Genomic DNA, 10,818 nt, shown 5'->3' on the forward strand with positions numbered 1-10,818 from the left:
AAAGAGTGTTGGTTTTTTTTCCAACACAAACGGTGTTGGTTGCTAACTTATTCCTTCTAAAAACAAGTGGGAGTAAGTTAGGGTTCCCCAAGTTTATATATATATATATATATATATATATAATTATATATAATGGTTTTAAGGGTCACCTGACCTCACACACAATAACCAAATGCATATTGTAGCAGTAATCGAACATTCGAACCAAGCAATTAAAAACAAACACTTGACTGAATACTAATCACTAATACTAGGAATTGAAGAAGAACTACGTTTGAAGATGATACCAGTGTATTAAACTAGAATAGCTCGCATAAGGTCAACTTAAATAAGTAGCAGTAACCCTAAATAAGTAATTATTGACCCTTTTTATCTTTAGCACATCATTGACGGTGTCCTTTATGGAAACATCAAGGAAGGAACAAATAAAATATGAAATATAAAAGAGAAAGGAAATTATGAATATTTTATTTTTAGCTAAGAATATCCACTATCGAAGGCGATGACCGACTTGACTTTCGTACTAAACATAAACAACTAATTATAAAATGTACTTTATTCACTATGTGCGAATTAAATCCACAACTTCACAGTTAAAGACGATGTGAGCTAATCACCTCTACCTTAACCTTGTGGTTGGAAATAATGAATATTGAATAAGAGTGTGAATTGATGCAAACCGTCAAAATCCCTTTTCGTCCTTTATTCTCGACTCCTTATCTTTGCTCTGCTCTGCTCGAGAGGCAAGCAACAACCACAACTGCTCCGGCAACCATTAACAACCATGCTCAACTAGCTAGCTCTGATAACAGTAAGTGCTCCTCTTTTGCATCTTCAGTTGCTATTTGCTATTCCAATTCCTCTCTTCTGTAATCTGAATTTTTGTTCTTATCACTGATACTGAACAGAGCAAAAATGAATCACTGTGTTCCAGATTTCGAAATCCGAATCCACAACGAAGAAGAGTACCCAATACACATCTCAAAGAAACCCTCCATGCAAAACGACGAGATCATGGAACTGTTATGGCAAAACGGCCAGGTCGTGATGCAGAGCCAAAACCAACGGCCACCGTTAAGGAAACCACCGCAACCGTTTCCGACGAGGGGGATTCGAGCGGAAAACTACAGCAACCAACACCTGTTCATGGAAGAACACGAAACGGCTTCATGGCTTCACGGTTCAATAGACGAAGATCCTGTTTTCGACCACCGAGATTTCTGCGCCGACATCCTCTGCCAGCTGACGGGTGCTAACGGCGGTCAGAATCACAGCGGTGTCGTGCAAGCCTCGGCCCGTGCGCCGCCGGAGCGAGCGGTGAATAGGATTCAGAACTTCACGTACTTCTCGAAGCACAGCGATGTGAAAGGTGAGCCACGGTCGGCGGCGACGAGGGAATTGACTGTGCTTGATTCGTGCGAGACTCCAATCGTGACGGCGGCTGCAGCTTCCAGGCTATCAGAGACCGTCAGGAGCTCGCCGGAATCCGGCCGCGGGAGCATGAGCGCTGCCGGAATAGCTGGGCCTTCGACGGCAACGTTCGACATGACTGTGACTTCATCGCCTGGCGGTTCTAGCGGGAGTGCTGAACCGGATCAGAAGGAACCGGTGGTGGACCGGAAGAGGAAGAGCCGGGAACTGGAGGAATCGGAGTTTCAAAGCGAGGTGAGTGAGCATGTTCATTCAGTTGAGTAATATTCAGTTTCTCTTTTTTTTTCTCAAATAATTTTTAAACTAACCAATAAAATTCTGTGAGAAAAGATTAGAGGATCAATAGTCTAATAAACAATGTCAAATTTGTGTTTTCTGTTTTCCATTTTCTGCAAGCTATATAAATTTGTTATATGCTGCTTCTATGTATTCTGATCTGTCTTTTTTTCACTGCAAAAGGATGTTGATTTTGAATCTCTGGAAGCTAAAAAACAAGGCCGTGGTGCGAAGAAATCTCGTGCCGCGGAGATCCATAATCTATCAGAGAGGGTCTGTAATCAGTACATACATAACATTAACGAGTCCGTAAATTTCATCTGTTTTTCTGAGTCTTCATGTTGAATTTGTATGCAGAAGCGTCGAGATAGAATCAATGAAAAGATGAGAGCTTTACAAGAATTGATACCTCGGTGCAACAAGGTCAAGAGACTTCTCTAAATTTACAGTACTTCTTTTGTTTTCATTGAGAGTATTCTGGATTTTACTTCCTACCTTGTTAGCTGTTTCTAATATTGATTCCTTTTCTGAACTTGTTAGTCTGACAAAGCTTCAATGCTGGATGAAGCAATTGAATACTTGAAGTCACTGCAGTTACAAGTGCAGGTAAATTCTTTCTTCATGTCTTCATACCTGAAATTTGCATATTGGTGACAAGAAGAGGGTGAAATTGATTTATGCAGATGATGTCCATGGGATGTGGAATGGTGCCTATGATGTTTCCTGGAGTGCAACAGTATATGCCACCAATGGGAATGGGAATGGGGATGGGAATGGGAATGGGCATGGAAATGGGAATGGGAATGAACAGGCCAATAATGCCATTTCCAAACATGTTAACCGCCAATTCAGCTATGCCAGCAACAGCAGCAGCAGCTGCTCATTTGGGACCAAGGTTCCCTGTGCCTCCTTTCCAAAATATCCCCCATGTTCCTGCTGCACCTGATTCGTCCGGAATGCAGCAACCACCAAATCAGTCTGATCATGTGCTTAACTCATTTGCTACACTGCCTCCAGATCAATCACGCTTCCCAAACTTCACAGATCCTTTTCAACAATACCTTGGTTCCCATCAGGTACAGATACAGTTAATGCAGGTAATTTTGTCCTTACTTTTATTTCTGAGTCTTTGTTTTTATTTGACTTTGAGGTAGTATGTTGCATCATGGTAGCTAGTACCCTTGTCCATTTTTGAGATGATAAGGCAGCGGGGAAACTCTGCTGGTTTCCAAGCCACATGCTCTGATATTTTTGTAACTTCATTGATATGTGAAATCAGGCAATGAATCAACTGAATGTCAATAAGCCAAGTACCAGTAGGGGCCAAGAGAATCCAGAAAAGCATCAATCAGGTAAATTGCCATTTGCGCTCCTGATATATATATATAGTATAACAGGAACACAATCACAATTCAAGAATATTACGCGGAAAACTCCGAAATGTTAGATAACTCTAGTTAATCTCGCGGCCTGTATGTTGTAAACATAACTATTTGTATTTCAATTTTTTCAGAAGAAACATGATCTGTTGAAATCTACAAACAACCGCTGACAAATTAGATGGTGTTGTTTGCCATTTTATCACTGGTTCCAGACTCACACGATAGTGGCTTCCAAGTCATTTTAGTATTCTTGCTCTAAAGAAGGACGACTACCATTAACAACTTACTTGCATACACTGCAAGTTATATTTTCCAGCAGTTTTATCCTTGCTGCCATGGTGGTGTAATGTATGAGAACTAACTTTTTTGCGGAGTTCTCAATAGCAAGCTAATCTATACACGACTAACATGTAAATTATTGTTACCCTTATAGTATTTTTGTCCCCTTTCTGTACCTTTTCTTCCAACTTAAACTTTTTTTTTTGGAAGTCCAAATATAGTAATAATAATAAAGAAGGAAGAGGCTAAGTTTGAGTATAGGAGGGTGAGGATAACAAATACAAAAACCCCAACCATCCACAAAAATAAACTTCATTCTATATTTATAGATGATTTGTTACGGGAAGTATAGTTCTTTATACAGTCTACCTCAATCGTGGGAGTTGCTTTATTTTCAGTCTTAAAATTGCTTCAAGCTCATGTTACTGCTCTTTGTGATGATTATTTAAAGAGATAGTAACAATTTTATATTTTCATCACTCATGCAAATATAGTTCGTAAATGAAGTAAATTATAAACTTAAAAGAGTTACCCGACAGAATTTGGTTAAAATAAAATATAGTAAGTAAAATGTCCATGTATAAATTAGTATAATTTTATTTATATTGCCAATCAAAAGCAAAAGGATGCCTCATACAATGGCTGTTATAAAGTACAAGTGCTTCCTAGAAATTTCCTACACGTTGGATCAATTAAACTACAGAAATGACAAAATCATAACAAGCTTCTAATGCTACTTCATGAAACAAGTTGATTTTGCAAATCAAACGCTTTCAACATAACTTCTAACGCTTGGTCAGTGGTTAAAGTGAGATATACTGACATGGGATTGGGTTATGACAGCAGCTTCACAAGAGGGCATTAATAGATCATGTTGAGGTGGAAGTTCATAGTCAATGATTCAACTGTTGAATATCTAATCAACTAAAGCTTTATAATTCTCTAAAAAAAATCCATTAACTGTCGAAATAATTGAATCTACTCATTTTTCATCTTTTTCATCATGTCCAATAATTGAATAACAAAGTTGGTTCACTTATCATGCCTCATTGTCAACACAAACACCACGACTTGTCGTCCAGTTAAATTGGGATTTATGTAAAGCTAAAATTCCATAGAGCAAAGGACAACACTCACAGATTTGAGGATTATATTATACCATCAAAATCTAAGTGTATCAAGATCAATCTTTGGCCCATACACTACACTAGCTCAATGAAGATAGAGTTTCTTACACATAAAAAGCTGAATAATGGGGTTGAGCTGTACAGCAGAAAAATAAATATATCTATTAAACTAAACCTGCAGACTTTAGCGGTTCTATCTGTTGTTCCTTTCATATTTAACTTTCTTCCACAAATTTTGCTTTCCGCGGCGTGTGCTTGCAGTTAGGGGTTGATGGTTGATAAAATCTGGAATCCAATGGAAAAAAATAAAATACGAAGTAAGAGCAAGGTTTAAGGTACTTAACTACTTGAGCTTAACCAATGTGACAACCCTATAAAGGCTTCACATGCAATGTCGGAGAAAGCACATAAGAATCAGTAAATGGTGACCTTGTCTGTGAACAAGCGAAATGCCTCCTCCGCCATAGCTTTATCAAATTCCTAATCATAGCAACACCAATTTTAAAGGAATAATCTCTTCAAGTTTTTGCGGATTGAGTATTAAAACTAGTACAATAAGGAGTAGTAAATTATAAATATCAGATTGTGATTTCTAGGCAAAAATTGTGAAATTTTATCACAAGTGAAAGTGAGAAATAAGAAAGCTTCATTTGTCTTACATTCTCTGCATTTGGGGAACAATCAATGCGGCAAATTAGTTCTTGAAGCGCTTGATCATTCAAAGCATCGCGAATCTCACTGGAAGAGGCTGCAAAAGACAAACATTAACCAATCAGGGTTTTACGGATAATGTTTCATTCACACTTCTCTTTTGAGGTGGAGAGGTGGAATGGTGAGAGAGATAGGAAGAAAAGAAAAAGTAAGAGAGAGAAAATATGAGATGTGATAGATGATAAGATGAGAGAGATAGAAATAAAAAGAGGTGGAAATGAAGTGTTTAAAAAATGAGGTGTGTATATATCATTACTCGGGTTTTACTACTGGAATTTCAGTACTTTAACGCTGCATCTCGGGCATGGTTACATTCTTATAAACAAACAAAAATACCTATAGCCTCCAGTTGGAATTTTTGCAACACTTCAATTGGTTCATCAATGACTATTGGCTTTTTTACAGGTGATTCCAAAGCAGCAGCTGATGAAAAATAGTGAAAGATAATATCAGATGAGATCACAAAAAGTGCTTAAGCGCAATAAACTATTTGCATGGAAACTAGTTGCCAAAAACCTAAAGTTTAGATCAAAATTAAAACATAGTTGATTCACTTGATTGCTTCAGTTTGACAGCAAAGTACAGCATGCTTCCAATAGCACATCACAAGTTTTTTTTTTTTTTTTAAGAAAATTGGCAGAAAAACTACAACTACAAGGACAAAGTGCAAACTGCAAAACGGCAGATATCTACAAGGAGCATATATGTCACTCAAGTTTCAGCCAAATGTAAAACATAAATTTTGAAGCAATATTATTGCTGATGAAAGCTAAGGTTGTGGTGGAATCAGCCACTTGAAAACAGAAGATAAGGGTTCCTTAGTATAGACCTATAGTGAGTTCCCTAATCCCTACGCATAGCATTGCATGACCTTTCTAGCAAGAAAATGCCCTTAACTTCTGCATGTGAAAAATCAATAAGGCAGATAGGGCTTAGGAGGCAAGAGAATCCTGATGTTAAATGGTGTGATGAAATGACTTGTGCTCATCTATATAAACCCACAAATTCTCATATCCTCCATGGGAGGGATGTCAATGAAAATTTACCATTATGCAGACTACTTCACAGAAGTAATTATGGAGGTGAATTAAACTCTTACATGTTTTGACTTCTGAAGACGGTGGCTTGACACATGGAGATTCTGCAAAACAAGTAAGTCTGATCAATTCAACATAGGTCAACGATTATAGAACCATCGCTCTATGGTGTAAACCCTTAATTGAGAAACCCAGCACATCCACCTTTCACAGGCATTACATCAAACACTTATCAAGCAATCAAATAACTTGAGGAGAAAATGCACTAAAGGGCATCATACCTTTGTGCTTCTTGAAGCAAACCAGAGAACAACTACATGAAGAAGAAACAACATCAAATGAGAGCACAAAAAACTTTCAGGAAATCAAACAACAACAGAATCAAGGAAGGAACATCTGGGTTTTACATACTAAGGTAAATAACATGAAGCGCACTTGTATTTGGACTGAACTAGGTTGCAAACTTGACATTGTCGAGGACCCATTGAACTTGAACTGAACCAGTGAACCCAAAAAATCAAAAGGGGTTCCCTGAAACAGAAGCATATGTGCTCAAGGGTTCAATAAAACCGAAATCACGTAGAATAGAATCAACAATTTGAATTGGATGGAGAAAAATTAAACCTTTTTGAGTTTCACGCAGTAGAAACGGTTTTGGTTTTGCAAGAGCTTCTTTGATTTTTGGCGCTGGAGAATCGAAGGAGGAAGAGGATGGAAGCATCAACCAAAAGAAAGGAAAAACATACACCTTGGGTTTTGCAACCTCTTTAAGGTTTAAAACCCTATCTCAGCAAATTACATTTGAGTGATTTGAGGGGAATTAGATTTCCCACCCCATGCATTAGATTTGCCACCCCACTTAAAAGTGGGCAAAAATTAAAATTGTCCCTTCGTGTTTTACTCCAGAGGTTGAACATTCGGATTGATACGCATGTTCAACTTTCGGATTGTATTAATATTAGAACTTAATAATCAATTCAGATTCACTTTCGGTTATGAACAAAACTTCAACACTCAGAGCTCTCAAGACTCGCGACCCAGAAGCCACCAAAAGCGACCCTCAAGCGACTAAGAATCGCGACCAAAAGCGACTGAGGTAATTCGATTCCCTTCTGAGATTAGGGTTCCTTCCAACTAGTTTCAATTTTAGGGTTTATTTGATGATTACTATTTGAACCGTTGATGTTTCATGAAATCCGGTGAATTATGAGTTGATGTTGGGATTCCCGTTGATGTTTCATGAAATTAGGGGGAAATTAGGGTATGAGTTTGATGAATTCAGGGTTTTGGGGTTGTTGGGGTTCTGAGGTGCGAATTTGGTATGTTTGTACTCTGAATCTTGAAGATTTGGAATTGTTCAGGTCTTCAAGATTCGGAATGGCCTTGAATAGTATTATGAAATTGATGCTGTGGTATTATGATTTGAAGCTAAAAGAGTATTATGCTTTGGTATTATGATTTGAAGCTAAATCTGATTTGGTATTTGATGCTTAGTTAGTTAGTTAGTTAAATAGATGGATCATCATGTTAGAGTTAGTTAAACCCTATGTAGGTTAATCTGCACACTTTGCTTTTGCCAGAGTTAGTTTTCTAATTATGTTCAACAAGTTGTTTCTGCTTGCTTGTTCTTAGTAGTGATTCTGTGCCTTTGTATCCTGTTAGCACACTATTATGTTCAACAAGTTGTTTCTGCTTGCTTGTTCTTAGTTTTCTAATTATGTTCAACAAGTTGTTTCTAATTATGGTCAACATGTTATGCTCTTTAGTTCTCTGTCATGAATGATCTGTTTGGGTATATACAGATTTCTAGAAGAAAAGGAAAACAAGTTCTTAATTCATTTGTATGAGCTTTTAATTCATTTGTAGCAACATGTTATGCTCTTTTTTTATCTGTGTATGAGATTTAATTATTTTGCATCTTCTAAACACAATTCTGTAAAGGAGAAAAAAGGACTAATTCATGTGAGATATCCTGGTAATTCATGTGAAAACAAGTTCTTATTCACTGATTCAGAGATATTATTGTGTGTGTGTGTGTGTCCTATTGAAAGTAATTCACTGATTCACTGAACTCAAGGATGAGCTTTTCTGCATTGTTTTCCTTCTATTGAAAGTAAGTACTTATTTTGTAGATGGAATTTGCTGATAATTTTGATGATATGCTGCTGCTGCTAATGTGTGTTTGATGTTTTTGTAGTTCTTTGAATTTGGATTAATTATATGTTTCATTGTTTCACAAAGTTACTTTGCATATTCATGAGTCAGTCTCTCAGGTTTTGTCACCATTTGGCTTTTTATTCATTTGATTTGTCAATGTGTATGCCTAATATGTTGTCCATTGATGATATGCTGCTGCTGCACACTTTGTTTCATGCTTTTTATTCTTTACCCTTGCTCATTGATTATTAATCTGTTATGCTTAGTTAGTTAGTAGTTTTACTATTCTATTTCAACTATGTTTTCCAAACCATGCTCATTTGATACAATGGTTTACATATTACTGATTTTCCTTATTTCTCTTGATAGATTATGGCGAGGACAAAGAAGCTCAAGAGGGTATCGTCTCAAGAGCTGGCCGATCGTCAGGCATATCTCCACGCTTCTCATAGGCGAGGTGATCATGATAAGGATGTGTCAAGTGCTCGGAAGGCACCTCGGAAGGGGGCTCGGAAGGCGACCACTGAGGTTCCTGCTCAGTCGACTCCTGATGTTCCTGCTGTGTCAACGCCTAAGGTTCTTGTTGTGGCGACGCCTGAGGTTCCAGCTTAGGTGACTCCTGAGGTGCCTGCTCCGGAGGTTCCTGCGCAGCCTGCTCAGCCGACACCTCAGCCTATTCTTGAGGTTCCTGCTCAGGCGACTCCTGAGGTGCCTGCTCCTGAGGTTCCTGCTCAGCCGCTCCCCGAGGTTTCTGACCACGATACTGCTGAGCCTTCCACCTCTCGACCTGATCGTGCTGCAGTCGAGGAGCCATTGGAGTCGGAGTCTGAGTCTGAGGCTGAGGCTGTAGAGGTAGAGGATCCGAGGAGGCCGCCGCTCCAGGGAGATCCACAGTTTCCTGGTGGGCCGGTTGAGTTGTCACTCCTGCGGCATTACCCGGATCACATAGCGTCGTGGACGTGGCATGCCCTACTAGGCACCACTTGAAGGTATGAAAAACGATAGAAGGGGGGGGGGGGTTGAATAGCGTTTTAAATCTAAAACTCGACCCACTTGAGATTTAAACAAATCTCTTCAAACACCAAAGATAAAAGTGGTAAGATAAGAGTTAAGGAAAGCACACAATGATTTTATCCTGGTTCACTTGATAAATCCCTCAAGCTAATCCAGTCCACCCGTTAAGGTGATTTCTTCTTTCTTAGAATGAAGGCAATCCACTAATCAGAGTTTGTTACAACTGCACTTGCTACATGCAAAGTGACTAACAATACACTGACTTAGCTATCACTAAGATTCACTCTCTTAGTCTTCTGAAGGATCCGACCAACCTTGGTCTCCTTGAGGAAAATCAAACAACTGTTTGAAAGTTTGGGTTTACAAAGAAATGCTTCTTAGAAAGCTAATAGTAAACACAATTAGTACAATGTGAAGAAAGATTGCTTTGAGAGAATATTTGATTTTCGCGTGAGCTTCAACAAAGTTTCTTCTTCAAACGACATATTTCATCTTCAGCCTCTTTATATACTCCAAGGAATTAGGTTTGGAAGTTTGCATGGAATGCTACCGTTGGAGGGCAAATCTGGGTTTTCCAGGCTCTACTGTGGCTGAATAAGTTAGGTAAGGTCGTCAAGAATGGTACAATTGCTTTTGTACGTTGGATAGTGACATGACCTTTATCCTAGTTGACTTCTGATCAGAGTGATGCTTCATATTAGAACTTGTGAAGCTTGGTGATCAGAGTCAGAAGGAAGCTTGGATCCTCTGACCTTTGTACCTTCTGCTTCTGGACTCAGAGGAGAAGTACTTGGTCTTCAAAGCCAGCTTACTCTTGGACTTCAGAATCTTCACTACTCAGCTACTGGACCTTCAGAGCTTCTGATCCTTCAGAGCTTCTGATCCTTCAGAGCTTCTAGTGAGCTGAATCCATATCAGAGCTTTATAATCTTCATATCTTCTGAAGCTTAATCTACTGTTCAGATTGAACATAGTAAGTGTGAAAGCGTTGCGGAGGTTACTCTTTGAGCATTGTGCTTCTGAATTATGTGAAATAAGACCAGAGTCATGGCCGGTCATTAGAACACTCAGAAAACAACGTTAGAGTACCATAATTGTTCATACATAATAGTTAACATGTAATCATCAAAACATAGAGTTGTACTACTAGATCAAAACTTGATCTTACACCACTGCCCATCGTTATGTGGACCGAGGTGATTTGAGACTAGCCACTGCTGGTACAATGCTGGGGCTGATGACGTGCGAGGGGGACGATTACAAGGAGGTCCGTTTGATTGCGCAGAGGAGCGGACTGTATCCTCTGCCAGGTGCAGCTATGCAGAGACGGACCCAGGGCTTATATCGGCCCTTGTGGAGAGGTGGCATGAGGAGACTAGTAGTTTCCACATGCCATTCGGGGAG

At 38.9% G+C, this 10,818-nt stretch overlaps 2 protein-coding genes across 5 annotated transcripts; one reads left to right on the forward strand and one right to left on the reverse strand.

Annotated features, from left to right (window-relative positions):
* The first annotated feature begins 589 nt into the window (after positions 1-589).
* Positions 590-3,543, forward strand: LOC130718040 (transcription factor PIF1-like). Of its 4 annotated transcripts, none has more exons than XM_057568481.1 (8): positions 591-811; positions 935-1,665; positions 1,891-1,980; positions 2,065-2,130; positions 2,248-2,313; positions 2,391-2,783; positions 2,987-3,059; positions 3,221-3,543. In XM_057568481.1, the coding sequence occupies exons 1-8, from the start codon at positions 673-675 to the stop codon at positions 3,229-3,231; spliced, it is 1,569 nt and encodes a 522-aa protein (XP_057424464.1). In that variant the 5' UTR covers positions 591-672; the 3' UTR covers positions 3,232-3,543. The 4 variants fall into 4 exon arrangements, with proteins under 4 accessions (XP_057424465.1, XP_057424464.1, XP_057424463.1 ...); XM_057568480.1 differs by having other exon boundaries at positions 592-811; positions 2,391-2,804; XM_057568483.1 differs by having other exon boundaries at positions 673-811; positions 909-1,665; positions 2,391-2,804.
* Positions 3,544-4,461: 918 nt separating this feature from the next.
* Positions 4,462-7,032, reverse strand: LOC130718041 (uncharacterized). Its single transcript, XM_057568484.1, has 8 exons — positions 6,868-7,032; positions 6,655-6,774; positions 6,525-6,556; positions 6,306-6,347; positions 5,543-5,629; positions 5,155-5,243; positions 4,925-4,975; positions 4,462-4,780 (listed from the first exon to the last, which is right to left on the reverse strand). The coding sequence occupies exons 2-8, from the start codon at positions 6,726-6,728 to the stop codon at positions 4,757-4,759; spliced, it is 399 nt and encodes a 132-aa protein (XP_057424467.1). The 5' UTR covers positions 6,729-6,774; positions 6,868-7,032; the 3' UTR covers positions 4,462-4,756.
* Between the last annotated feature and the right edge of the window lie 3,786 nt (positions 7,033-10,818).

The sequence above is a fragment of the Lotus japonicus genome, chromosome 5 (assembly GCF_012489685.1).
Source record: "Lotus japonicus ecotype B-129 chromosome 5, LjGifu_v1.2".
Lineage (NCBI taxonomy): Eukaryota > Viridiplantae > Streptophyta > Magnoliopsida > Fabales > Fabaceae > Lotus > Lotus japonicus.